This window comes from Mya arenaria, chromosome 6 (assembly GCF_026914265.1).
Source record: "Mya arenaria isolate MELC-2E11 chromosome 6, ASM2691426v1".
Lineage (NCBI taxonomy): Eukaryota > Metazoa > Mollusca > Bivalvia > Myida > Myidae > Mya > Mya arenaria.
In genome coordinates, this window is record NC_069127.1 from 23,261,518 (window position 1) to 23,289,324 (window position 27,807).

At 33.7% G+C, this 27,807-nt stretch overlaps 1 protein-coding gene across 1 annotated transcript; it reads left to right on the forward strand.

Moving 5' to 3' along the window:
* Positions 1-216: 216 nt before the first annotated feature.
* On the forward strand, positions 217-27,520 carry LOC128237537 (uncharacterized). Its single transcript, XM_052953127.1, has 5 exons — positions 217-256; positions 20,457-20,580; positions 23,900-24,441; positions 25,331-25,489; positions 25,860-27,520. The coding sequence occupies exons 1-5, from the start codon at positions 236-238 to the stop codon at positions 25,995-25,997; spliced, it is 984 nt and encodes a 327-aa protein (XP_052809087.1). The 5' UTR covers positions 217-235; the 3' UTR covers positions 25,998-27,520.
* The last annotated feature ends 287 nt before the right edge of the window (positions 27,521-27,807 follow it).

The following is a 27,807-nucleotide window of genomic DNA, read 5'->3' on the forward strand; positions in this document are numbered from 1 at the left end:
TTGTTGGCGTTTCAAAACTTTAACCTTAGCCATAAAGCAAATCATATTAGAAATTTAAAATGTTAAGACAAAAATAATGCATGCCTGGCTATAATGTTAACGCCTTCATAAAATATTTCTCCATCGCTTGTGCACTGTCTATAGAAAACGAAGTAACCGTTACATACATCGGTCACAAAACCGGATGTTTTAGTTGAAAATAACCCTTTCCTTTCACCTGATATGGCGGACATTAATGAAATGTGGCAACTTTAAGGTAAATCAATTGGTTTTATTTACTTACTTATTGTAACTACTATATTGGCAGATTAAAATTTTATATCGGTAGGTCATCAAACAATAGCAACTTAATGTGTTATGACATTAATCGTCTTAAAAGTAAATTTAAAGACAGTGTTTTTAGTATCATTTAACTTCCGATTTCCCTATACACATACAAGTAGATTTTAGGTTATTTCCACTGACATTCAGGCCTTTTTTACTGCTTACGATAAGGCGTTTTGTTGAAAGAATTTCAATCCATGACTCAATGTATAGTTTTATATCCGAATCACTAAGTGGTAGCGGCTTTATAGAAATTGACTTGTCCGGTCTGTTCGTTCATACGTCCGTCCGTCTGTCCGTCCGGCCGTTCGTCCGTCTGTCCTTCCGTCCGTCCGTTCCTTCTTAAAACACTTATTGACGGTGTTTTGAAGACGTGCTGTGCAAAAGAAACATTTTTTTTTTTGTTATGGTTATTTAGTTTTTGTTTTTTTATTATTTTTTTACCTATTTTTATCCATATTTTTACATAGTACATTTACATTTTTTTTTTTTTTTTTTTTTTTTTTTTTTTTTTGGGGGGGGGGCGTCAAACTCACCTATACAACTGATTATATTTATTTAGGGATGACATTAAGTAACCAAGCTTGGTATAAAGAAAGAGTTTATGTATATCTTTAATGAGATTGCCGCTCTGCGTTTGGGGTCCTTTGGGTCAAAATCAAGGTCACTGTTACTAAAAAAGAAAAACGGTTGAAACTGAATTATGTTGCAGTTCATTTATAATTACTTAATCAAGTAACTGTTTGTAAAATAGAATCATGTTTTCAACTGAGTCATATTTTAAGGAAATATATATATCAACAAATCAAGGGCTGTAAAACTGTTACATTAGTTTAAAGATGGGATCATCTTGTTTACAAGTAAACCTTGTAAATCTTTTGTGAATATTTTCTATATGGTGCGGTGTTCTTGGTCCGTTTTTAGTTTAAACTTATTTATTTTTTACAGATTGTCTGGTCCATATTTATTTCAATTATGGTCGGATTTTGGAGGGCAGAAGTGACCACAATAGCATATTGATGTTTCGCGCACAAGACCCATGTCCGTACCTTTAGGGTTAAGGTCACAGCAATGTTCTTAATTTTGTATGTTTTGATATATGAACTTTAATGATAAATGTTCGTGTACGGTCCATATCTTTCTCATTCATAAGTTGATTTTTTTTAAATCATTTGGCAGAAGTGACCACAACAACATGAGGATGTGTCTCTAACAAGACTAGTGTCCCTAGCTTAAAGGTCAAGGTGACAGCATCCTTCTGACCTTAATATGTTTTGCCGAATAAGCCTATCTGATTATGTTTCGTGTCCGTTCCATATCGAGGGTTCAAAGGTAAATGGTGCCACCATCAATTTTGGTCAAATATGACATTTTGTGTTTTTTCAAACAGTCAAGGTACCTTTTATATGTGGGTAAATTTTCTAGTTCAAGTTCATTCCTTATATGGGCAAAATTGATAGAATTATATTGAGCTAACTACTTTCAGGGAAAATTTGTTCAGGTAAAAGGTTCCAAGTACAGTTGGTACATTCATCCCAACAAAATGTAAACTTTTTACAGTGGAAAAAGGTGCGAACTTCACCTTTTACCAATATAATTAGGCTGTATTTATTCAACAACAGAGGTGCTACAATCAGTTATCTCCTTTTTCCAGGAACTTTTCTGGCTAATTGTTTATCGTACCGGTCAAGCTTGGGTTAACTACTAGAAAATGAATGATAATTATCATTAAAATTATCTTCATGTTTATGAATGTTGGGATGCTTGATTTGACTACTAAGGTTAAAGTATTTGTGTTATTGTATTAACTAAGTTAATATTCAAACGCCTATTTTATTTGACTTTTCTATATAACTTGAACGAATGTTGTAGTGGGCTTATATCTTATAACCATACTAAATAATACCGCAATAGCATTTAAAATTTATTAGATTCAAGGTACCGTTTATATATAATACAAATGCAAGAAGGCTACTAATTACATTAAAATAAAATAAAAAATGAAGTTGCACAACAGGGTTAAAATTGGTCTTTACTTGCATTGATCGTTGATTATATCAATTGTTTTGTTATCATTTTCCTCTAATATTCTAAGGCAATAATAATTGATATAAAGTTATACCAGTACTTATAAATATTTAATTGGCATACTCATGATCTTTGATTATTTGATAAGAATTGTTTTACTATTCTTCGTTGATTAGTTATTATATACTTATTGGTCTCAAAATAATAGAGATTGTGTTGTCTTAAAACTAAGTTCTTAGCAGTGCATGTCTCTAAACAATTTTCAAAACAAATCAAATATCTTTAACTTGTGTAGATGGTAGAGAATGAGTGGTCTGACTGGTCAGCCAGTACTGGAGAATAAGTTGACACGTATGTCATAACTCATTGTAAAAGCAATGCTCTTTAATTCAATATGTTGTATGCAGTAAACATATTGAAATAATTGTAAAGTGTTTTATACTATAAACATATCATTATATGAACGGTCGTGGAAGAAAAACGTCCATCGATTCTGAAACGAGTACCAGAACTGACCAATAATATTATAGTGCCTTCGAACGGGGTTTTCATTTTATTACATTAAGAAAATGAGATGGTCTATGCAAATTTGATGGAAGGTGTTACAAAATCAATGTACAAGACGAAACGCCGACAGGGGTTTAAAGCATCAAATTAACACAGATATGGACTAGGTTACAGGTCATAGTTCCGGTGACCTTAATGATAAGCCATTAGTAGAATGGATCCATAAAATTGTGAGTGCAATGTATTTTAAGTTTTTATTTCATTGAGTAACAGCATAGTTCTGAAACAAGAGAGCTGTTACATTGGTCCATGGAATGTAGGTGTGCAAATGTAAGTGAGTTTTGTGTCATATAAAATATTTCTGCAGAATTTATTGTTGAACAAAGTACGAAAACCAGGTACAAAGAATGGAAAAAAAACGAGGAAAACATACTAGAGATTATGAGCAGTTGATATGAAACGGACAAAAAAGGATATGTGAACAAAGCAAAATGCTGAAAAAGCACATTCTATCCAATGGAAATTATTTATTGGGAAACAGCATATCTGTTTAATTGTGTACATCATTATTACTGTATGATAAACATTATTTCATTGTCTAAAAAAGGAAAAGAGACATAGGTAATGATTTGATTACCAATGCATATCCAGTTTTGCTTATTATCTGATATTAAGTCATCAATTTTTCAATATTTAAGTTTATCTGCGTACAATTTAGAACTTCAAGTTTAACAGACACTAAAAAGAAATATGTAAAATACTTAACTGTTAAAGTTTACCTCATTTTTTTATTGTGTTACAAAATGCATTAATCGTCTAAATAAAGGGACCGCATGAATATATTGGTTGTTATTTTATCTTAAGGTACATGTATAATAATATTTTTAATGAGCATTACAGTAATTTACCTGGTTTTCCTGAATTGTTTAAAGGTTTTAACTGCATTTGGCCCCTTTCGCTTCTAGAAATTCTCAAACTTGATGAAATCTTATAGCGGCAAAAGGTGATATCTGTACTTGGCACCTTTTACTTCTTGCAGAAATGCATTTGAACAGTGCCAACTACATTTAGCACCTTTTCCCCCACACATTTATATCTAATGGGATTTGTCTCTTTACAAAAATGCAAATATAATGTGTTTTACTGTATACCTTGTCTTCTAACGTTCACAACATGACAAGCAATAGTCATTCCAGTTAGACTAGGCAAAATAAGACCATAGACTTAACGGAAGACAAAGGGATTTCAATATTTTCGTTTTTTCCGTTTTTCTTCAAATGTTGATATTGGAAGTTGGCACCTTTTACCTTTGAACCCTCGATATCATTGTCATATAATGTCGGATTAAAAAGAAATAATACAAAGAAATGACCATCATAGTATGTGAAAGTGTAGCGCATAATTCCATGGCCCTACCTTCGAGGTCAAGGTCACAGCGACCTTCTGAACTTAGTATGGTCTGTCGGTGAGTCCCGTTTTTACTGATAATAATATGTGTCCGGTCAATAGCTTTCTCATTCAATATCGAATTTCAAAATTATTTGGCAGAACTCACAACCATAATACCAGAGCTCGTCGCCATTCAGACCGGTGTCCCTACCTTCAAGATCTTTATATGTTTTGCTGTATGAGCCTAACTGATAGTATAGTTCGTGCAAGGTCCATATCTGTGTCATACAATGTCGATTTTAAAATTGTTTGTCAGAAGTGACCACGTGTCCCAAATAAGACGTCTAACAACGAAGTCAAGGTCACAGCAACAATATGAACATAGAGTGGGCCGTCGGTCGGTTCTGTTTTTGTCCGGTCCATATCCTTCTCATTCGATTCATGATTGAATTGGCTTTGCAGAAGTGATAAGCATATCATGAGAATGTATCACGCACAGACCCATGTCCTTCAGGTTCAACGTCACATCAAGTCTCTGAACATAGTGTGGTCCATTGATCTGTCCCGTTTTTATAGTCGTGTTTTTTTAATTATTTGGCAGAATTGACCATCGTAACATAAGGATGATTGACGCACAAGGCCCGTGGTCTTACCTTTAAGATCAATGCCACAGCAATTCTCTGAACTTAATGTTCATATCTTTCTTATACACTTTAAAATACTTTACAGAAGTGACCACAATAGAATAAGGGCGTGGTTCCCTTAAGACCGGTTTCCTTACCTTTGAGGTCAAGGTCACAGCAAACTTTTGCACTTAGTTTCGTTATAAGTCTAACTGATTATGCCCCCCTGCGAAGGAGAGGGCTATATTGCTTCGCACAGTCATGTAGGTCGGTCGGTCGGTCGGTCCGTCGGTAGACCAAAGCTTGTCCGAGTGATAACTTAACAATGTCTTCAAACTTGATATTGAAGTTGAACCTGACCAAGAGATGACTTCTATTGTTTTTGGGGGTCATTGGGCCAAAGGTCAAGGTCACAGTGACCTTGAATGGTAAAAGGTTTTCCGAGTGAAAACTCGACAATGCCTGCACCCATGGCCCTAATACTTGACATGACAGTTGGCCCTGACCATTAGATGACCCCTATTGTTTTTGGGGGTCATTGGACTAAAGGTTAAGGTCACAGTGACCTTGAATGGCAAAAGGTTGTCCAAGTTAAAACTCGACAATGCCTGCACACATGGCCCTCATATTTGACTTGGAGGTTGGGCCTGACCAGTACATGACCTCTATTGTTTTTTGGGGTCTTGAGGCCAAAGGTCGAGGTCACAGTGACCTGGAATGGTAAAAGGTTTTCCGAGTGATAACTCGACGATGCCTGCACCCATGGCCCTCAAACTTGACTTGGAGGTTAGGCCTCGTCAGTAGATGGCCCCAATCTATTTTAGGGGTCATTGGGCCAAAGGTCAAGGTCACAGTGACCTTAAATAATAAAAGGATGTCCTGGTGATAACTTAACAATGCATGCATTCATTGCCCTCAAACTTGACTTGGAGGTTGGGCCTGACCAGTAGATGACCCCTATTGTTTTGGGGGGTCATCGGGCCAAGGTCAAGGTCACAGTAACCTTGAACAAAAAAGTCTTCTCCAAGTGATATCTCAACATTGCCTGAACCTATGATCATCAAACTTGACATGGATGTTGGGCCTGAGTTGTAGATGACCCTTTTTGATTTGAGGAGTCATAGGGTCAAACGTCAAGGTCACAGTGACATTGAATGATAAAAGATTGTCCGAGTGATAACTTGACAATGCCTGCACCCATGGTCCTCAAACTTGACATTTAGGTTTTTGGTGACCATCTGATGACTCCTATGGATTTTGAGGTCATAGAGTCAGAGATCATGGTCATAACACACTCTATCCTCACACTTGAATGGTCAAAATCTTAAAACTGCCTTAACGGCATCCAATATCAGTGACAAATCAGCTGTCATTTCGGTCCATGCATATTTCATTCAATTGTCCATATGATCCTGACAACATGTTGCTCAGGGGGGGGGGGATAGTGTTTGACAAACATCTCTTATTAAAGTTTGTGAATTATAAAAGTACCAACTGTTTTCACTCTGTCTCATATCTGTTCATTACTGACAATTATGCGGCACGTTAACCTTACGTGACACCTGATCCACTTCATTTCTTTCATTATTTGATCAAGGCACCATCGCCGACACTTCGGCATGCGGGGATATCAATTACATTATTTGATAACTCTATTTTTATACTATTCTTTTCTGTTGACAAGTACACTTTTTGCAATAACATCATATATTTATTTATATTTTTGACTTCAAATTTAAAAGACACATATTGACTGTACTAAGAAGAATTGCTGTGCATAAGAAACAATGTTGTACTTTTAGAGTGATTGCCCTTTGATTCTTGTTAAACTAATGTTTACTTCTTTCCATAGCTCCATATGTTTTCCGGTATTGACCTCAAACTGCATAAACATATTGACTATGTTGAGAAGAATTGCTGTGCAAGGGAGATATTATTTCGGGTTATTTTTTTATAGTTATTGCCCTGTGAATCGTTTTATACATGTTTTATTCTCTCCATATAACAATATTGCCACTCATTTTTCATACACTGATTGAACAAATATAATTGAAGGCTATATTTAATCGTCAATACATGATCCTTAATTCTCCCAACAATAATACAACATCGGTCAACTTAGCAGTCAAGTCAGTTAAAAAATGTGCAGTGCTCTTAGAAATTGAAAATAAAATTGCGTGTCTTATACCACAGATGTAATAGTCCATAATTCTTTTTAGCTCGACTATTCGAAGACCCAGCGTCGGCGTCGGCGTCCGGTTAAAGTTTTAGGGCAAGTTGGGATTTTCACTTATAAGTCCAATACCCTACATTCAATTGACTTAATACTTCACATAGTTGTTCAGGGCCATCACATGATGAGGTTAGATAACTCCATATTATTCTTTACACAAATTATGGGCCCTGATTGACTATGGAACTTAGGTTAAAGTTTTAGGGCAAGTTGGAATATTTATTAATAACTTCTATATCCTTTGTTCAATTGACTTAATACTTCAAACAGTTGTTCAGGACCATCCCACAATGAGGTTACATGACTCCATATTATCCTAAATACAAGTTATGGCCCCTGATTGACTTAGGTTAAAGTTTTAGGGCAGGTTAAAGTTTTAGGGCAAGTTGGGATTTTCACTTAAAACTCCAATACCATTCATTCAATTGACTTAATACTTCACACAGATGTTCAGAGCCATTACATAATGAGGTTAGATAACTCTATATTATCTTTTATACAAATTATGGCCCCTGATTGACTATGGAACTTACGTTAAAGTTTTAGGGCAGGTTGGGATATTGTTTAATTACTTATATACCCTTTATTTAATTGACTTAATACTTCACACAATTGTTCAGGACCATCACCCAATGAGGTAACATAACTCCATATCCTTAATACAAGTTATGGCCCCTGATTGACTTAGGTTAAAGTTTTAGGCAAGTTAAAGTTAAGGGCAAGTTGGGATTTTAATTAAAAATACTTCTATACCGTTCATTAAATGCACTTAATCAAATTCATAATCATTAACGTCCATCTTACAACAAGAAACATAACTCCGTTTTAAGCCTAAATACAAATTATGGCCCCTGATTTTTTTTTAATTTCCTTTGAAAGGCATATTTGTACATTCTTAACCACATTTTCATAATGGGAAATCAAGTTATTTGAATGACTTGCGTCATTGTTTGGGTGGGCTGGTAGGAGGGCAGCATCAAAGTCACCTTATGTATCGAATAAGTTCAGTTAGGTTTGACATAAAGAGACCAAACTTGGTATTATTACATCGTTATTGTATTCTAAGACAAAGCGGCGTGGTCGAGTGCGCTGTCTTACGACGGCTCTTGTTTATAGAACTATTAACTAAATTGATGCTTTCTCACCGACATCAGGAATTCAAGAAACATACATGATTCTAAATGACATTTCTTATTAAAAGTGGGCTGTGTATTGGGGTATGAAATTCTACCAGTGATAGCTCTAATTGTGGTCGTTATAATTGATTTTAAACCATGTATTTATCTATTCTAGTTTTTGATATGTGAAAATCGATCAGTCAGTATGTTGTATTTTACAAGAACATTCATTCTTTATTAAGTTATTTAACAGTGCAATTTTACACTATTATGCTAACTTGCGATTTAATTTGAAACATGTACACACATAGATTCATGAAATGAAAAATTAAATAATTGAAATTTGTTTTAGTATCGCAGTGATAAGTTACTGATGTAAATTGATATTCGGCTGCTCATGCACAGATTTGTTTTCAAAAAAAATAGAAGACATATTTCGAAACGAACGCCATGAAATTAGTAAACAGACACTCATTAAGTTCTTTCTACACATAATTGATACGTTTGCGTAATAGGTCATATATGAATGCATATGATTGATCTAAATATTATCTTCTGAAATATGCAGACCACAGATTAACATATATTGTTTCAGAACAGGAAAACAATATTAAATTATTGAAAACAAATTAGGCGGGGTAGAACATCATAGGTGGCCTTACATTCGGGATAGATCAAACTAAAGGGGTTCTTCCTTAATAACAGTTTTGTCCTTACAATCGGGATAGATCAAACTGATGGGGTTCTGCCTTAATAACAGTTTTGTCCTTACAATCGGGATAGATCAAACTAAAGGGGTTCTGCCTTAACATCATTGTTGGCTTTACTATCGGGATAGATCAAACTAATGGAGTTCTGCTTTAACATCATTGTTGTCCTAACAATCTGAATATATCAAACAAATGGTGTTCCGCCTTAACATAATTGTTGGCCTTACAATCGTGATAGATCAAATTAACTGGGTTCTGTCTTAACATCATTGTTGACCTAACAATCGGGATAGATCAAACTAATGGGGTTCCGCCATAACAGCATTGTTGACAATCGGGATAGATCAAACTAATGGGGTTCCGCCACAACATCATTGTTTACAATCGGGATAGATCAAACTAATGGGGTTCCGCCATAACATCATTGTTTACAATCGGGATGGATCAAACTAATGGGGTTCCGCCATAACATCATTGTTTACAATTGGGATAGATCAAACTAATGGGGTTCCGCCACAACATCATTGTTTACAATCGGGATAGATCAAACTAATGGGGTTCCGCCATAACATCATTGTTTACAATCGGGATAGATCAAACTAATGGGGTTCCGCCACAACATCATTGTTTACAATCGGGATAGATCAAACTAATGGGGTTCTGCCTTAATATCATCGTTGTCCTTACAATTGGGATAGATCAAACCAATGGGGTTCTGCCTTGATAACATTTTTGTCCTTACAATCGGGGTAGATCAAACGAATCGGAATCCACCATTACATCATTGTTGGCATTACTATGGAGGCAGAACAATTAATTGGTTGGTGCCTAAAAATTAGTGTTGGTCTTACAATCGAGGCAGAGCATTATTAATGGGGTTCTGCCTGAACATTATTGCTGACCTTACAATCAAGTTAGAAAACATAATGGGGTTCTGCCTGAACTTTATTGTAGGCCTTACAATCGAGGCCTTACAATCGAGGCAGAGCAATTAATGGGGTGTTCTGCCTTAATATTATTGTTGGCCTTACATCGAGGCTGAACAACTAATAGGGTTTAACCTGAACATTATTGTTGGCCTTACAATCGAGGCAGAACAATAAATGGGGTTCTGCCTTAGCATTATTTTTGGCCTTACAATCGAGGCAGAACTTTAAATGGGGTTGGTGCCTAAACATAATTGTTGGCCTTGCAATCGAGGCAGAAAAACTAATGTGGAGGTGCTTAACCATTATTGCTGGCCTTACAATCGAAGCAGAGCAGTAAATGGAGTGATGTCTAAACACTATTGTTGGCCTTACAATCGGGGCAGACAAACTAATGGGGTTCTGCCTGAACATAACTGTTGGCCTTACAATCGAGGCAGAAAAACTTATTTGGTTCTGTCTGAAAATAATTGTTGGCCTTACAATCTGGGTAGATGAAATTAAAAGGGAGGTGTCTAAACAGTATCGTTAGTCATACAATCAAGGCAGAACAAACTAATTGGGCGATGCCTAAAAATGGTTTTGGCTTTACCATCGAGGCAGAACAAACTTATTGGGAGGTGCATAACATTATTGCTGACCCTACAGTCAAGGCAGAACATATTATTGTTCGCCTTACACTCGAGACAGAAAAACTATTGGGGATGTACTAAACCATTATTGTTGGCCTTGCAATCGAGGCAGAGCAGTGAATGGAGTGATGGCTAATCACAATTATTGATCTTACAATCGAGGCAGAACAAACAACTAGTAATTGGGTTGTGCCAAAATATAATTGTCTGCCTTACAATCGAGGCAGATTTATCTTATGGTAGGATTGCATGAACATTATTATACAAACTAATGAGGTTCTGCCTGAAAACTATTGCTGGCCTTACAATCGAAACAGAACAATTAATGGAGTGGTGCCTGAACAAAATGATTGGCCTTACGATTGAAGCCGATCAAACTAATTGGAACGTGCCTAAATATTATTGTTAGCCTTAAAGTCGAGGAAGAACAATTAATGAAGTAGTGCCTAAAATGATTGTTGGCCTTACACTCGAGGCAGAGCAGTGAATGGATTGGTGTCTAAAAACAATTTTTGGTCTTACAATCGAGGATAAAAAACTAATGGGGTTCTGCCTGAGCATCATTGTTGGCCTTACAATCGGGGTAAATTAAATAAATGGGGAGGTGCCTTAACATTATTGTTGGCCTTACAATCTAGATAGAACTATTAATAGAGTGATGCCTAAACATAATTGTTGGCCTTACAATCAAGGCAACTTAAACAAATGGGGAGGTGCCTTAACATTATTGTTGGCCTTACAATCTAGGTAGAACTATTAATGGAGTGGTGCCTAAACATAATTGTTGGCCTTACAATCGAGGCAGATTAAACTAATCGGGAGGTGCCTTAACATTGTTGTTGGGCTTACAGTCGAGGCAGACACACTAATGAGGTTCTGCCTGAACAATATTGTTGGCCTTACAATTGTGGTAGATCAAATTAATGGGAAGGTACCTAAACATAATTGAAAGCCTTACAATCGAGGCAGAACAAGTTATGGATTGGTTCCTAAACAAAAACAAAATTACAGGCCTTACATTTGAGGCAGAACAAACTAATTGGGTGGTGCCTAAATATAATTGTTGGCCTTTCAATCGAGGCAGATCAAAGTTATTGGGTGGTGAAAAAAGTCAAATGTGGTAGTGCCTGAACCATATTGCTGGCTTTACATTCGAGGCGGACAAACTAATGGGGTAGTGCATAATCACAATTATTTGCAATTGGGGTAAATCAAACTAATGGTGTAGTGCCTACACACAGTTTCTGGCCTTAAAATCAAGGTATATCAATCTAATGGGGTAGTGCCTGAACATTATTGTTGGCCTTACAATAGGGGTACATGTAGCTGCCTTGTATTTTCAAATGTCATTCACCATTTGTGATTCGCTAGAGTTGTTTGTTTTTGTTATTTGTCTCAGTGATTGCTGTTTTTTTCTAATCATTTATGGTCGGAATGCGGCCCGAGCGGGCAATAACTGTTATAATTCCAGTTACTGCAATGAAAACCTGTGCATTTTGTTTCTGATATTGATATAAAAAAAAAACGTTTAAATCTGGAGTTCAATTACTTTCACCATCCTCCATTACAACAACAACAAGGCAATTAATATAGTCAATTGATTTACAATGTCTTGTAAAAGCTGACAGAAGAAATAATCCAGTGTTAAAGCTTGAATCTAAAATCAATGTGTTAATATCTGCAAATGCTTAATGTTTATCTTTAATTTGTATTAAGTAACGGAGTCTTTAAACCAATTTCTTCAGAAAAAGCACTGTCTTTTAGCTAGACTATTGGAAAGATATGGAGAGCCATATTACTTACTCTAGCGTCAGTGTCAATAGTGGCGTCGGGGTCGGTGTCGGCGTCACACCTTGGTTAAGGTTTTGCTTGTACGCAAAAATTGAGATAACCATATTTTGCATTTAATGCAAATTATGGCCCTGTTTGAATCGACATAGAAATATTGTTAAGCTGTGCATTTAACAAGTTATAGGTAAACATCTCACCATTTGATTGATGTTTTGCATTTAGAATTTATCAAGCGGTACAAAACCTAAATAACCAAGTTAGATAACTCTATTTTACACATGATGCAAATTATGGCCCTTTATTATTTGACTAAGAAATTCTGGTTAAGGTTTTCAAGTCAGTCAATATTTCAGCAAATACATCATGTTTTGCATTGAAACTTTATAAATGTGTTTCCAACCATCCAACCTACTTAATGTATGAGGTTAGATAGCATTGCCTTACAAATGATTACCATTCTTGAGGACCCACGGAAACTCATACATGATTAAGAAATCTGTTGTTGCAGAAATATTAAGAAAACAACCAGCGGTTTTTAATGTAGGATAATAATTACTCTAGACGATGTATTTGACCAAAATATTTATTTTAGCATGGGCACACTTAGATCATCCGTCTCATATGAATTAAAACTTTATGATACACTTTTTTCAGAGAATGAATGTAGAAGATAAACGGGTTTTCTTTTGTTAGATATTTAATATTCTAACGGGGCCGAATCAGATGGACGCTTCAGGACTTTTAAGCATCAGTATAAACATAGAGCTTGGGAAAGTAGAATTGGCAAATATATGTATGCATTTAGAACGGAAAGGTCAATATCTAAACGCCTTTATTTCACTACCAATAACAGATTAAAAAAGCTTTCTGAATATATATGTTAAGGGGATTGTGTCAATAAACAAATTGATTTTTAAATGTAATTTCTCAATTCAAATTTCTGCGGTTTTTGCAATATATGTATTAAGGATATCAACCATCTTGAAAGTGATGCTTATCAATTTCCTTTTTCTATTATCAAATGTTCTTATTCATAAAAAAATGGTACCTAACAAAGGATGTTCAAGTTTTTGACAACTTTGTTAAGTATCTCAAACAAAGACAGCAAACAGGGAGATGTTTGGCAGAATCAAAGAGCAAATTACAATTACATGACCTAAAATGGAACCAAATAAATACAAACTAAACTTTATTTTAATGGCAACCTTACATTCTCTTAAATTTGTTACTTTATTTGATTGTTTCTTTAATTTAGTCATTATTTTCTACCTATGTTTTTTAATTAAACAATGACATATTGTTTTTGGGGTATTTTTTTATAAAACTAAGATTTTCCTTAAAAATAAATAAATAATAAAACCTATGATATATTGATACATAATACATCAGATGCGAGGCATAATGAACAAGACGTGCAGACGACTGCGAGGACAAGATGATTGCCATTCTTGAGGACCCACGGGAACTCATACATGATACTTTCGCAAAGCTAGTCGCTAATAATGTAACAAAGGTTAGAAGTTGTACTTAATTTAACCTGTATTGTTGTTCAATCCATAAATTGTTTCTTACTTCTTTATATTTATAGATACACAGAGACTATTTGTTGATTTCTGTGTAAGATCTATTATAATTTCAAGTGTTACAGGTAATGAAGTTTTCCATGATCACGAGTAAAGATAAACGAACGTACACTAAAATCAACAAATTTTCTGTTTCTTGTTTGATTACTTTTGGAGTTTTATTAGGATTTTAATTCATTTTTCTAAATACCCCCTTTTTCAAAAGTGTGTTTTCTACCCCGCCACCCGTGGAACGCACCTCTCGCATAATTATAACTTGGTTTTTCCTTATAAAAAAACAAACATGAAAAAAATGATATATTGATATTGATATATGATATATCAGATGCGAGACATAAAGAAAAAGACCTTGCATGACGTCAACTATGAGCTGGACAGACAGGCAACAGACGACTGCGAGGACAAGATGATTACCATTCTTGAGGACCCACGGAAACTCATACATGATGCCTTCGCAAAGCAAGCCGCTAATAATGTAACAAAGGTTAGAAGTTGTACTTAATTCAAGCTGTATTGTTATTCAATCCATATATTTTTTTCTTACTTCTTTATGATTATGAATACACAGGGCTATTTTTTGATTTCTGTGTAAGATCTATTTTATTTCACAAGTTTCACAGAAACTAAAGTTTTCTATGACCATGAGTAAAAATAAATACGATCGTCAAAACGATATTTGAACGATGATATACCATCCTATTTATGTACGAGCATTTGATTTTGTCTGTTATTTGTTTTTGTATGAAAGTAAATGTTCTAACATTTAGTTTCAGAGTTAAAGAAAACGTTAGAAAAACAGGAACAAAATTTTCCTAATTAACAACTAACCGTAGTAATCCCGTTTTTGTTTTAATTGGTTTTAACAAACTTTTTTAAATTTTAAATAATTTTATTTACCAACCTTTTCTGGTTCAAAAGTGACGTGTTTTGTTTCGATCAAGGGGAAGTAACAAAAATTGATTTAAAATAGTTCTTAAAGATGATATTTTCACTTTTTAGGTTGCATTGAAAATATCATATTTCACGGTTATTTCACTGATAAAACTCAAAACTTCATCGAAAAACATCAAAACGGTTATTAACTGCATGCTATTCTTGACTATAATTATTATATAACAATGACTGTGCAAAAAAGAGATAAAACACTGTAAGATCATTTTCAAACCAAGCTTGAAAGCTTCATTAACAAGATTTACAAATGCTGTTGTTGCAGGAATATTAAGAAAACAAACACCGGTATAAACGGATTTTTAATGTAGGATCATTATTACTCTAGATTATGTACTTGCCCAAAATATTTCTTTAAGCATGGGTATACATAAAACACCCGCCTTCTATGAATAAAATTTTTATGATACACTTTTTCAGAGAATGAATGTAGAAGATAAACGGGTTTTGTTTTGTTAGATATCTTAAATTTAAGGATTTGGACCGCTTTAAATAAATAGTGTTGCATTACCTAATCCTGTCAATTTTTCAGTTCAAAGCAAAGATTGCAAAGGAACCGACTTTAATGACTTAGGCCTTACAAAAATTGCTGCAGACATATTAAGACGTCGACCAGTCTCTACAAATAAACGAGGGTCTGATGATTGATAGGCTACGCACAGAAGTATAAGGGTATAATAGTTGAAACGGTATATTTTCTAAGATGTTTTAAATGATAGTCTGTGTACTTATTCTATTAATTCTATTTGCATTACCTGGTGTTGCAATTCTTCAGAAACTAAAAAAGGCAGTTATTATCAAAGCCTTTATTAAAACAGCTGCAACAAACAAACTTCAACTTCGACATATTTCTGAAAATAGCAAAGGTCAAATGTATGATAGACGACGCAGGGAACTCGAATAATATAAAGTATTGCACATACTTGGTTATATGTAAAACTAGTATATTGCTGTCTGTTGTGTGACTTTGGGCACAATATATATTTCAGCATATTGTCCAGAAATTATAAAAATAAGGGAAACAATGCACAGAAATTAGGAACCACATTAAATATACTAAAAGTTTAGAATCACATGGTGCAAAATTTGCTTTTTAGGGTAAAATGTTGGAAAGAATAAAAACAAATGAAATTTTCTGGAATTTGCCAATAATTGTGTCAAATTTTAAAATCAAATTACTATATTAAATAGATTATATATAAAAGTATAATACGCCTTTAGTATTGAAACACCGTATTAAGTGAATTGCGTTTTTGAGGGCTAAAACTTATCAACAATTAGATAAAAATGAGAATTTTTGGAAATTACATATGAATTTGTCAAATTAACAAAATTACCAGATTTGCTGTATTTAATATATATTTTACTTCATTATAACAAACCTAAGGTATTGAAACCACGTAGTGTGTTACACGATAATAAGCTACAGTTAATCTGATGTTCCAATGCTTATTTATCATGATATTTAGCAGATTCCAACAATCTTTACTTTCATCTAAATTCCCTTTAACCTTATACTCATTATAAGTATCACATTCTGCCCATTAGGTCTGTTGGAGAGGGACATAGTGTATATGTATGTTAATTAAAGTTAATTACGTATATATATATATAAGAAGTTATCCTTGTATTTTGATTGCAAATGCTTATGTTTATATATACACAAATTCCGTGAAAATCATACTTTTGTTTGCATTTTTCAACAAATTACCCCAAAATGCTATTTTATAATAGATAATGATATTTATGCAAAAAGCTACAGAAACAAGCTCAGTAGCAAAGTTTAAACATAAACTCAGTTTAGTGGCACTGGGCAAACACAAAATGAGTCTTAACATTAGTGGTGTTGTATAATATCTTTCAAATATAGTTATTCTAATACTTTTATTGCTAGGTCTTATCATGATAGACACAAATCCCAGAAATGTATGCTTTTGGTTACCTTTGTTTTACAATACCAAAAAAAAATCAAATTTTAAAAAAGATGATGTATCTGGACATTATGTATGTTATAGAGCTGTATAGTATCTTTTGAGTACAGTTATTCTGGTATTTGTATTGATTAAACTTGATAAAAACAGAAAATCATATTTTTGTTTACATTTCAACATTTTACCCAAAAATCTCATTTTGCACCGTTGAATGTTTCTATGCCTTTATTCTACACACAGCAGATATCAAACAATACAAATATGCAATAATATTTTTATCAATTTTTCATCTTTATTTGCTCTTTCAGCACTGGATTATACCTACTCTAAGAAAATACATCACACAGTCTACAACTGATGAATTATGTCCACGTATGCGTAAATCCGATTGAAATAGGAAGAAGTACAAAAGAAATTATTGTCTTAGCCCAATCAATCAAAATCGTATGGTAAAATGGAGGGTATACACGGTAGAACTCCCTTGATGAACATGAACTTGAAAGTGCAGACCTCCTCGATGCATGGACAGACTGTTATTTCAATTTTATTTTCGTTTGAACCACGAAAAGAAGGAGTTTGCTTATTTGATGATATGGGTAAGTCAAAGGGGCAGTAGGCGTATGGAACCAGGACTCTTTCGGGAGACGATCTAAAACGCCAAAATATATAAAACACCGCATAAACGTTTTTACGCATGAAAAGAATATGACTATGATGCTTTATTTGTGGGCATTCTTTTCACAAGTAAATAAAGAACACAAAACCATAAAGAAACATTATTGAGAATTGGTCAATCAATGGAGTAGCTTTGAAATTTCAATTAGATTCAGTAGCAAAATGGTATTTTTTGTCAAAGAAAGATTTACAGCAACTGAACTGAAAAGAACCTCTGAGAAATCAAACCTTGGCCATGTGGCAATGTTCCAGACATTTAATTGTCCGAATAGTCAGCTTATAAATACATTGTAAAGGAATTATGGATACGGTGGATTGTTATGTTTTATGAACCAAAGTCGCATTCAATTCTCAGTGGAGAGACAGCAGATCATTTTAGACTGATAATGAGAATCTACCAAATTAAAACAAAATACAGAGAACTTGTTTATTGACTTGAGTGTTTACCGGGAGAAGAAGGGAAAGAAAAAAACACCGGTGGTGCACCAATCCATGAAAAATCCAATAATGTAGAAAGACAAGGTTAAAATGGAGCAACTAGGCGAAAAGTATGTTAGAAAAGCACATAGTATGGCAAAAGGGAACATATCAGAATAAGAGTTTTAAATGATAATAACAATTGGCACCAGGTGCACCAGTACTAACATTTTATAAAAAGATGAAGACTTTGTTTAGAATGTTGATGATAGTTCCTGTCGTCTTGGGGCAGTGCTACTACTGAAAGACAAGCCTTTTGTGTATGCCTCCAAAGGCGTGAACATCACATAGAAAAAGTATGCACATATAGAAAAGCGACTTTTGCCATAGTGTTTGGATGTCAAAACTTCCATGATCAGTTAAATAGAAGATATTTCCTGGTTGAAAGCAATCACAAACCGCTAGAAAGTATTTTCAGAAAGTCGACTACAGACGGGGCACCGCAGGTCCGAAGGTTTGCGCTCATGCTACAGAAATATAACGTTGAAGATAAACACAAACATAGATAATCTATTTAAATATTCGGTGCACTGTCAAGATTGTATATACTAAAAATTAAAGAGAAAATAGCTCCCGATCTGTCAGTGCATAAATAACAAATAAATGCTCACTTGCCAATGTCAGAGAAAAGAAAAAATACTTTCAAAATGACACTGAAATGATAAAGAAATGCAGTTACTAAGAAAAGAGGTAGAAAGGGTTGGCTGAAATATTACAGAAGTACTGGCAATGAAAGATGAATGATAGTCATTGATGGTATCATGTAAAAAGGACATAATAATATCATTCGTGGAGCACAGAGGAAGATGATGTTAACTGGAGTGCGCGAGACTGAACTGGGCATAGTAAAGTGTAAGAACTAAATAGTTTATGTATTGGATTGGAATGATGGCAGAGATACAACAAACTGTTGAGAAATGTGAATCACAAGCACTGAATGATAGGATACTGAATAGAAAATATTCTATGACGGCTAGTAATTTGCCGGATAGACCTTCAGCAAAGATTGGAGCTAATTTGTTTGAGCTGAAAGGCCAACACTACCTACTGACTGTAACCAAAGTGGCCTGAAGTAGAAAAGTAAGACAACCTTTCATCAGCAAATTTTATAGCATACTTAAGAAAGCAGTTTGCTAGGTTCTAAATCTTAGTTTAGTTGTGCTGAATTCAAGAGATTTGCAGAAGAATGAAACTTTATACACACAACAACAACAGTTCCACATTATAGCCAAGCAAACGGACATTCAGAATGATATGTGCACACAGATACAAATATCATAAAGAAAAGTCCTGACCCTAGCAAAACGCTTCTCGACCACAGAAATACTCCGCTGGAAGGGATTAAAATATCATCAGCTCAGTTATACATAGGGCGACGCCTCAAATCATCATTGCAAACATCCAAAGAACACCTTAAACCGAAATATGTAAGTGCAAAAGGGGTACTACAAAAGCATGAACAATGACAAGAACGCAGCAAAGTTGCTATAATCAACCATGAGGTTAATCTTTGAAGCTACTTAATGACGGACAAACAATTATGGAAAGACATAATGGAAATAATCAAGCAGCATAAGGCGCCACGTTCTTACATAGTCGAAACCAGCGCCAGATGGATGCTACGTAGAATTCGACAACATCTGAAACCGACAGCGGCTGAATTTCAGCATGTTCAACATGATGTGCCCAGTGATCCTAGTGTAGTTAGTGCTAATAAATCAAGTGATGCAAGTGTCAATCTTGAGAAAGTTGCCGAGAATCAGTCAGTGCCAGCAGATGAGAGTGATAAGTTCAAAGCTTGCTAGTGTTGTAGTGAAAAGGCTAATCAAGGTGATGTGAAAATCACAAGATTATGCTAAAGTGTAAAAGTGCAAGCAAAGTTTGCAGTGTGTTTGAGTGTGTGTGCTATCTAGTTGAAGTGTTTGTGTAAATAGTCATTGGTGTTAACACATCTAAAAAAAAGCTGTGAATCACCTACAATCATCCCTAGAATTCAAGCAACATCATCAGAGGAAACAAAGACCTGCAGATTTGGAAATGTCACCAACTAATGTGTCATATATTTAAGTTTATTAATTCTCATAAGAATACCTTAATGTTTACTATGATTGTGTAAAATGTATTGTAAACTATTATTAGATTAGTTCATGGTAAATGTGGTGTTTTAAGTCGACTCTTAGATATGCTTTAATTCTTTCGACATTTAATTAGTAAGTGATAAATCACTTAAGTGTTATTTTTTCAGTTTTCTACCTTTAAAGAAAAAAGTTTATGCAATATATTTAAACTTTATTTGCGATTGTACTGTGAACATTTAAAGAAAGGAGATGGCACATGCTTGATTATATTTAACCTGATGAACATTGCTTTATTTTGTGTAACACAGGTATTGTTTTGCTAGATGTCTTCACTGAAAGCCTGTTGTCTTCGTTTGTAAACGTGACCTGTTTTCCAATTGGAAAGAGCGTATTGTTGCTGATCCTTTTTTTCCGAACTGGAAACTTCACAGAAAACCTGTTGTCTTCATTTATAGAATACGTTTGCTTTATCTTATATTGCAGGTCAAAGCTAGAATAACCAAAGCAAAACGACTGCGCACAAACTGGACCTTTGACATGTTTTCCAATTGGATAGAGCGTATTGTTGCTGATCCTTTTTCAAAACTGGAAGGATATATAGTTAACGGTAATGTTCAATATGTCTCTGTTGACACTTATTTAATATATTATTTATTTCAATATTTAGAGTCTGATTGGAATTCGTCTGTATTAGGCTAGAATTAAATCGTTAAAAGCTACTGCAGCTTCATATTTCGTGAAAAGAAAACTATGACAAAGGGACTGAGTGTGCTGTGTTGTGTTCAACCATTATCGACACTGTATGTCCGAGGTAACACGCTTTGTCTGTAATATTTCATGCAAGTGCGTATGTGTTCTTAAAATGCAGTCAATGGTATGTAACAATTCCCAGTTGAGTTTAAGCAATCAGTTGACGATAAACATAGATAGACATACATTTTAAAGTTAAAGCCATTGATAGTTCATATTGCCATTTTAACCTGTTAATCCATATACATCAAGGTCAGTCTAAATATATATCAAATAATTTGGAAGGAAAATAATGTTTAAATTAAAAATTTGATATATGTAGGGTCGAAAACTTAAGTATTTTAATAATTAAATTTATTATTAAAATTAAGGTAGAAAAGTCCAACAACGAGATGTGCGCCGTGAATTTTGTAAAGTCATTGTTTTACGATAACGAGCCTTTGTTGAACGATAACAAATCTTATAATTTTGATGCACATTTATATCGAACTTGTCAGATTAACAGTTAGATGTAATAGGTAGCGGGATGATCTTTTAGGTAATTGGTAGAGATGTCGCGGGCTCCAATCTCAAATCTCAATCAGTAAAATATCTCTATTAACTAACAAAAAATGTAACAGTTCTGATAAATGGTACACAGTTTTATTCAATAATATTTTACATCCCTTTTTAAATAATTGAATCAAATGCAACCATAAAAATGGTATTTAAAAGGAACATGTACGAAGGAGTTTATACGTATACGTTAAAATTAGAATACGCAAATTACAGAAAAACGGCTCTAAACTATGTCTAAACACACAAATCTTCACCATGTTCTGGAACCTATGTCTGTCTTACAATTTCACTATATTTATATTGCCGATCAAATGAGTTAATGTATTATTAATGAAGAACACATTTATTTTCAACACTGTTTAAAATTCTGCTTCCCCTCAAAAGTGGAATTTGCTATTCTTTGCTCTTTCAGACCTTGTTGTTGAACTATACAATTGTTTGCATCGCGATTATTTCTACAGGTATCATGAAAAAATATTATTTTGCGGCTTAGATTTATGTCTAATGAATCCAATAAAATGAAATTATACGTACACATCAATTTATTAAATGACTTCTTATTAATTGCCTGACTTATAATTACATTACGGTGTTGGGGATCACGATTTGTTCCTGATTATAATGTTGACACTCATTATAAATAACTGCCAAGATTGATGAAATGTTTTGTTTTTATTTCCACGAATGTATTTGACCTTAAATGGACTTAATGAAAACATTGTTCTATGGGACAACTTAATGATTTTTCTGTTTACAATTTTTCAACATAATTGTATCATAACTGACTAAACTGTTTCTTCTTGGCATAGGAATCCTGATATGCTACTGTAAGTGGATCTCTGGTTTTAAATCTGCTACGGTTTAACCGAAGGATAGTTTGACTACTAAAATTATCACAAGAATTTCAAATAATTCTTGTTTATGTAAATTATATCTATGTTGATGTACGAATTATTTATAAATAATAATAATAATAATAATAATAATAATAATAATAATAATAATAATAATAATAATTCATCTTTAACTGTTGCTAATGTTAATATCGATGTGATTATATTTATAAGCATCGACACTGTTAATGATCACTTAAATCATATGCAACTGAACTAATGACATTTTAAAAGAAGAAACAAATATATCCCCAACTTCATCATGCCGGATCCCTTACATTTGCGGACTCAATTCCCTATCGGCCTCTCCTACAGACAATCAAAACATAAAGAGCTCAAACCAAACGTCCTGCATGAGACAAGTTTTGCGTTTGTGGTCCACATTGCTTTACTTTTCCCGGCTGACTTCATCATTGACAAAACATCATTTCATGACCTGAAGTCAGGGGGTTGAACAATGTTCAGTTGGCACTTTCCTGATAAAGAGCATGGCAAACTACTTCTTTTTTCAAGCATTGTGTTTCTTTTGTAAGTTTCACCTTATAATACATATAAGTCGAACGTAGTTCTGAATGAAAATCACTTAAATTTCGGTCGAACGTTTGACAGCCAAAGGTTTTAGTGTCACTATCCTTCCTCTCAAATATTGGTAAATTATTCATACAGAAAATAAATCGAGTATATTTCGTCCTGTTTGAATCATATCTGCCACGATGCAGCATGTTTATTCCTCCGAAAAAATGCAGATCTTGAAGAAAGTGCATAAGACGACATTTTGAAATCTTGTCAAATATTTGTTTTGTACAATGCACTCACTTGGTCTTCTGTGCGCCTTAACAATAAAATATTGAGTGGTCACTATTTTAATAAGACCCGCTTAACAGTCTTTTTAACATTGTACTGTTTAAAGGCCGATTGACATATCTGTGTAATGTATGATATTGTAGTATGGCCTTTCATTTACATAATTACGCAAATATGCTGCGTATCTAGAACTATTTTAAATGCAAGAAATAATTCTAATTTGTTCTTCTTAATGATAATTGCTTGCAAAAGCTGTAACACACGTCTAACATAACACAATATTAAATGAAACTATTGAGTGACCTGTAAGAATGCGAATTGTGTACATTTATAAAATTATTTTTTTATGACACGGAAGCACGACATTTGCTTAGATTGAATCCTCTTGTATGCATTCTTTTGAGTTTCTGTAAGCCACTTCTATGAGTATAAACAACATGGCTCGTTTTGATCACACTAATAAGGTAGTTTGTTCCTAAAATAACTCGACGCAAATGATTACAATGATAATTAAAAATCTAGTTGTGATCTAGTTTTATTCCGTGTGTTCACCTTTGATTTTTCGTTATTTATAATGGTTTTCCGATTGATTATTCTCTATCCTAGTATTGGAAATGTCAAGGAAGATCAATGCGTATCTTATACACACACATGCATATCTTGATCAAGATATAGAACTGTGAAATTTTAGACTATTATACTAAAAACCATTTTATTTATGAAGATTTCATATAAAATTATAAAAATATCAATGATTGCTCGATGTGCTTCTCTAATCAATTTGTGACCGGAATTTGGTGAGATTCCCAATGCCAAAGTATTTGCATTGCAACAAAGAGCAGAACAATATATGTTCATAATTCATATGCATGGTATTCAGTGACGTTATTACGTGTGACCCACAAATTGCTTCAAATTCAGGCAATCTGTGGGATAAGACGGACAAGAACTGGCTGAAATGTTTCCACGCCACTAGGGCAACCAAGGCCGGTCTGAAGAGCCTCGTAGAAGAAGTTTCGTTTGGCGTTCAGCAAATGATTTATTCTTCAATAATCCATGCCCGGAACCTTGCACCTGGATCATTATGCAACCTTTGTCTGACGGAGAACCTTCTATTATGTCCTACAAAAGGACTGTGCTCACATCGTCGAAATTGCAAATATCATGACTCATCACAGAAGAAATTCCGACCTTGCCCCTCGCAGATATGCAATGCCTTTTGGAAAAAAATAGGGAGTTTTCACAGATACAGTAAACCATCTTGGAAAAATACCAAAGCCGATCAGTGGTGTACAAACCATTGGCAAGTTGCCAAGTGTTTTATGCCATTGGAGGGCTACCAAGATGTATCCTCGTTCGACGATACAGACTTCAATGGAATCATAAACTTTATGATCAACTGTACAGAGAGCCAACGTTGTCTGTCGTTTAATGTTGCCAGCAAACCTAACGTTCTATATGAGGTAATATCCATGTATACGTACTAAGTATCTTTAAACACAAATATATACATAAAACATGTTTGCTTTATGCTTAAATCAATTTTGATAACATTTTACATTGCCACCATACTTTTTAAATGTCATTAGGTAGTGCTCACATTTTAGAAAATGAAATATTTTTAGAATAAATTCTTTGAACTTATTTAATATCTTGTTATAAAATATTACTGACTTGTCAATAAAATAAATGCTATGAATTTTCACAAAAAGACAAGCTCACATAAAGCATGTAGTTTATGAAGTTGGATAGTTTCTTAAATACAAGATTGAAAGAACCGGCGTTCGTCTAATTTACTCCTTGCACGTTCAAGTAATTGTACTGTATGCATATTAGACTTTCCGATGAAAGTTTTTCAATTCGCTTAACAAACAACGTTCACATTGCCACGATGACAAGGTCAATTAAATCAATATTTCAAACTGTTTTGATCCATTTATATCATATATACTTTGATATTATAAACACTTCTTATTAAATTTTGTGAAAACAAAGTCATATAAATTTAAAATTTTGTTAAAGGACTTGTACACAATTGAAACACCATAACTTAAAAAAAAACAATTCCTGTGCAAAACAAGTACGTTGTATAAAACATATCTAAGAAAGAGAGACGCAGTCTCAAAATAGTTATTTGCAATACATTAGTACCCATTTGAATAACAAAAACCTTGTGACCCATATCCAAAGTTAGGTCCCTTTACATGTCTTATGTTTTAGAGAACATTAGAGATGTCACTCTTGCTTGTTCAAGATGGCAATACGAACTTGCAAATAACTTATATTTCCATACTATAACACAAACATATCCACTTCGTAAATGTTTTAAACTCTCATACATTCCAATTTCAGTCTCGGAAGATTGGCCGTAATCTCCGCCATTCACCAGATCTGAAGGTAACAGATACAGACTTAGCTTCCTACTTTTCAACACTGAACTCGCTTCTGACAGACTCGAAATATCTTGCTAGTGACAGCAGTGCCCAGGAAGCTGTTATCAAACTTAATCAGGTATATGTATGTTTCATTTAAATAAGTGAATTTCTTGACATGTTAAAGAAGGTTCTGCACTCCTTCTTTACTTTCGTCCTTTAAATATATAGATGTATGTTATAAATTGTAAATGTAACACAATGATCATTCTAAGTTAAGCAGATACAATTATTAACATTGATATTAAAATATTTCTATTCTTAGGCAGTATATTATAAAAGTACATTTTTTGTCTACATTTATAATTTAGTATCAACTTTGTACAGTCTAATTTAATTTCCATCAAGGAGCCGCTAGAAGTAGTGAGCGTATATTTTATAAGATAATGAAAAAAATAAAAGAAATTAAGAATTCATTTGAACGTTCTATATGTGGCATTTATTTACAGCTTGAAAAAGACGCCAATCGGACGGATGCCGAATATGTCCATGAATATCTTCAGGAAGTAAAAGCGACGAAGAAAGTGGTAACACTTGAAATATTGCAGTTTGTGAAAGCTACAGTTAAATTCCAAAGCAGTCATTGAAATGAGCAAATGTTGATTACATCGAGACCCTTGATATTGTCTCAAAACCTAAAGACACGTAAAAAGTCAACTACCTAGAGATACAGGAAAGATACAGGAAACGGCTGATATGCTATGAAGCAGGAATTCGTTTATAAAGTGTTAAATTATCTTTATATTGTTATCATTATTTTTTCCACATTACACAACAGAATTAATAATATAACCAATACATGTAAACCATAGATATGGTGGTTATCATGCGTTGTTCATATAATAAGTGGAAGTGGTGCTCATACAGAAAAACAGCTTAAATGTAATTCTTCTTTTAATACATTCCATTTTCGCTCGTTGACTGTTAATTTGTCATTCATAAATGCAATTTTATGTTCGAGTTTATATGGTAAACCTACGTAGCTTTTAAAATTTGTAAAGGTTAGAGTAATATCTCTAAGCTTCATCAAATATTTTAACAACACAATCAAGCAATTGAGATGACTACAATTATAAAATTAGATTATTGAACATATCCGAAACTTATTGTATCAATATTAAGAGAAATGGATATATCTTTTGACAAATAAGGTTATTTAGATTTTTTTCTACGAACTTCCATCGTCTCTATATATTTATAACAGAATGTGTTCGCTTGCATCGATGCAGGTATCTGTTTGTTGGTATAAGTCCATAATTGTATTTGTACTGGAAGGTTCTTATTGTATTATCAATGGTACAAAAGAGAATGTTGATATTTTATTCCATATATGTGTCTGGAAACTTGTTAGAAATTGATTCCATTTATCTTCTTTTCCTTGGTTTGCTTTAGGTGTTTTATTAATTGAGATTTGTATTCTTTTTTTCTTTCTTTTACAAAATTTTGAACAAGTGAAACTATGTCATATTTAACAGCTGATTCCGCTTTCAATTTCTGTTATCTTACTTTATATACTTGCCGTAAGCTGATACTATTTGAGAAAATCAGAATTGCTGATGGCTAAGAGATGATTTATCTCGTCAAATGTATAAACCTCTTTTGATCTGTATGCCCATTTTTTTCATATATTTGATACCTTTTTAATACCATTGATCATAGTATATAATTCTTTCATGTCAGAGTTGTTCCTTAAAATTATTTTACTTGAACTATTATTGCTTATTTCAGACCATGATCAGAGCAATTTTAACTAAACGTATTGAATTAGGAGACATTTAAAATGTTCAGAACCCAGATATTCTCAGAAACTTTGGATTTTTTTGTAAAACAATTAGTTAATCACTTTAAATGAACTTGCCAACGAAAATATTTACAAGTACGTTTTTTCTGTTGTTATTATTGTTTGTACAGCTGTCATCTTTGAGCAAGTATGTTGCATATGTCACCCCCCCCCCTCCCCTACGCTTGGATATCAAATATGTTGTTTATCTTATACCCTAAGCAAGTCGCCATTAACCCACCACCGTAAATTGATTGTTCCATGTATAACTCTGTATCATATTTCCACGTGTATTTGCTTAACTGTAACATGTGGTGAAATAAAATGGTTTGTTAGTTGAGTTGAGTTGAGTTGAACAACACGATAAAAGACCAATTTGTCCATTTTGTGTATCATTCAAAGAATTATATCGCCAAAGTGATTCACGGAATATTCCTCAATACAATAAGTGGTTCTAGAAGCGTTTCAAATGCATCTAATGCACTTTACAGAAACGGATTGCACAGTTGCAGCATTACAATAATGATTCGAAATGAACTATATTTTGTATTAGGAAAGATTTTAAAGAGTAAAGAGATGTCTCGTTAAATGGAGTAATTATCTAGTGAGTTAACCAA

Coding starts and splice junctions, on each gene's coding strand:
- LOC128237537 (XM_052953127.1), top strand. CDS start 236: ATGAAATGTGGCAACTTTAAG. Junction 257..20,456: donor TGAAATGTGGCAACTTTAAG/GTAAATCAATTG, acceptor CTTATATTGCAG/GTCAAAGCTAGAATAACCAA. Junction 25,490..25,859: donor CTGTTATCAAACTTAATCAG/GTATATGTATGT, acceptor ATTTATTTACAG/CTTGAAAAAGACGCCAATCG.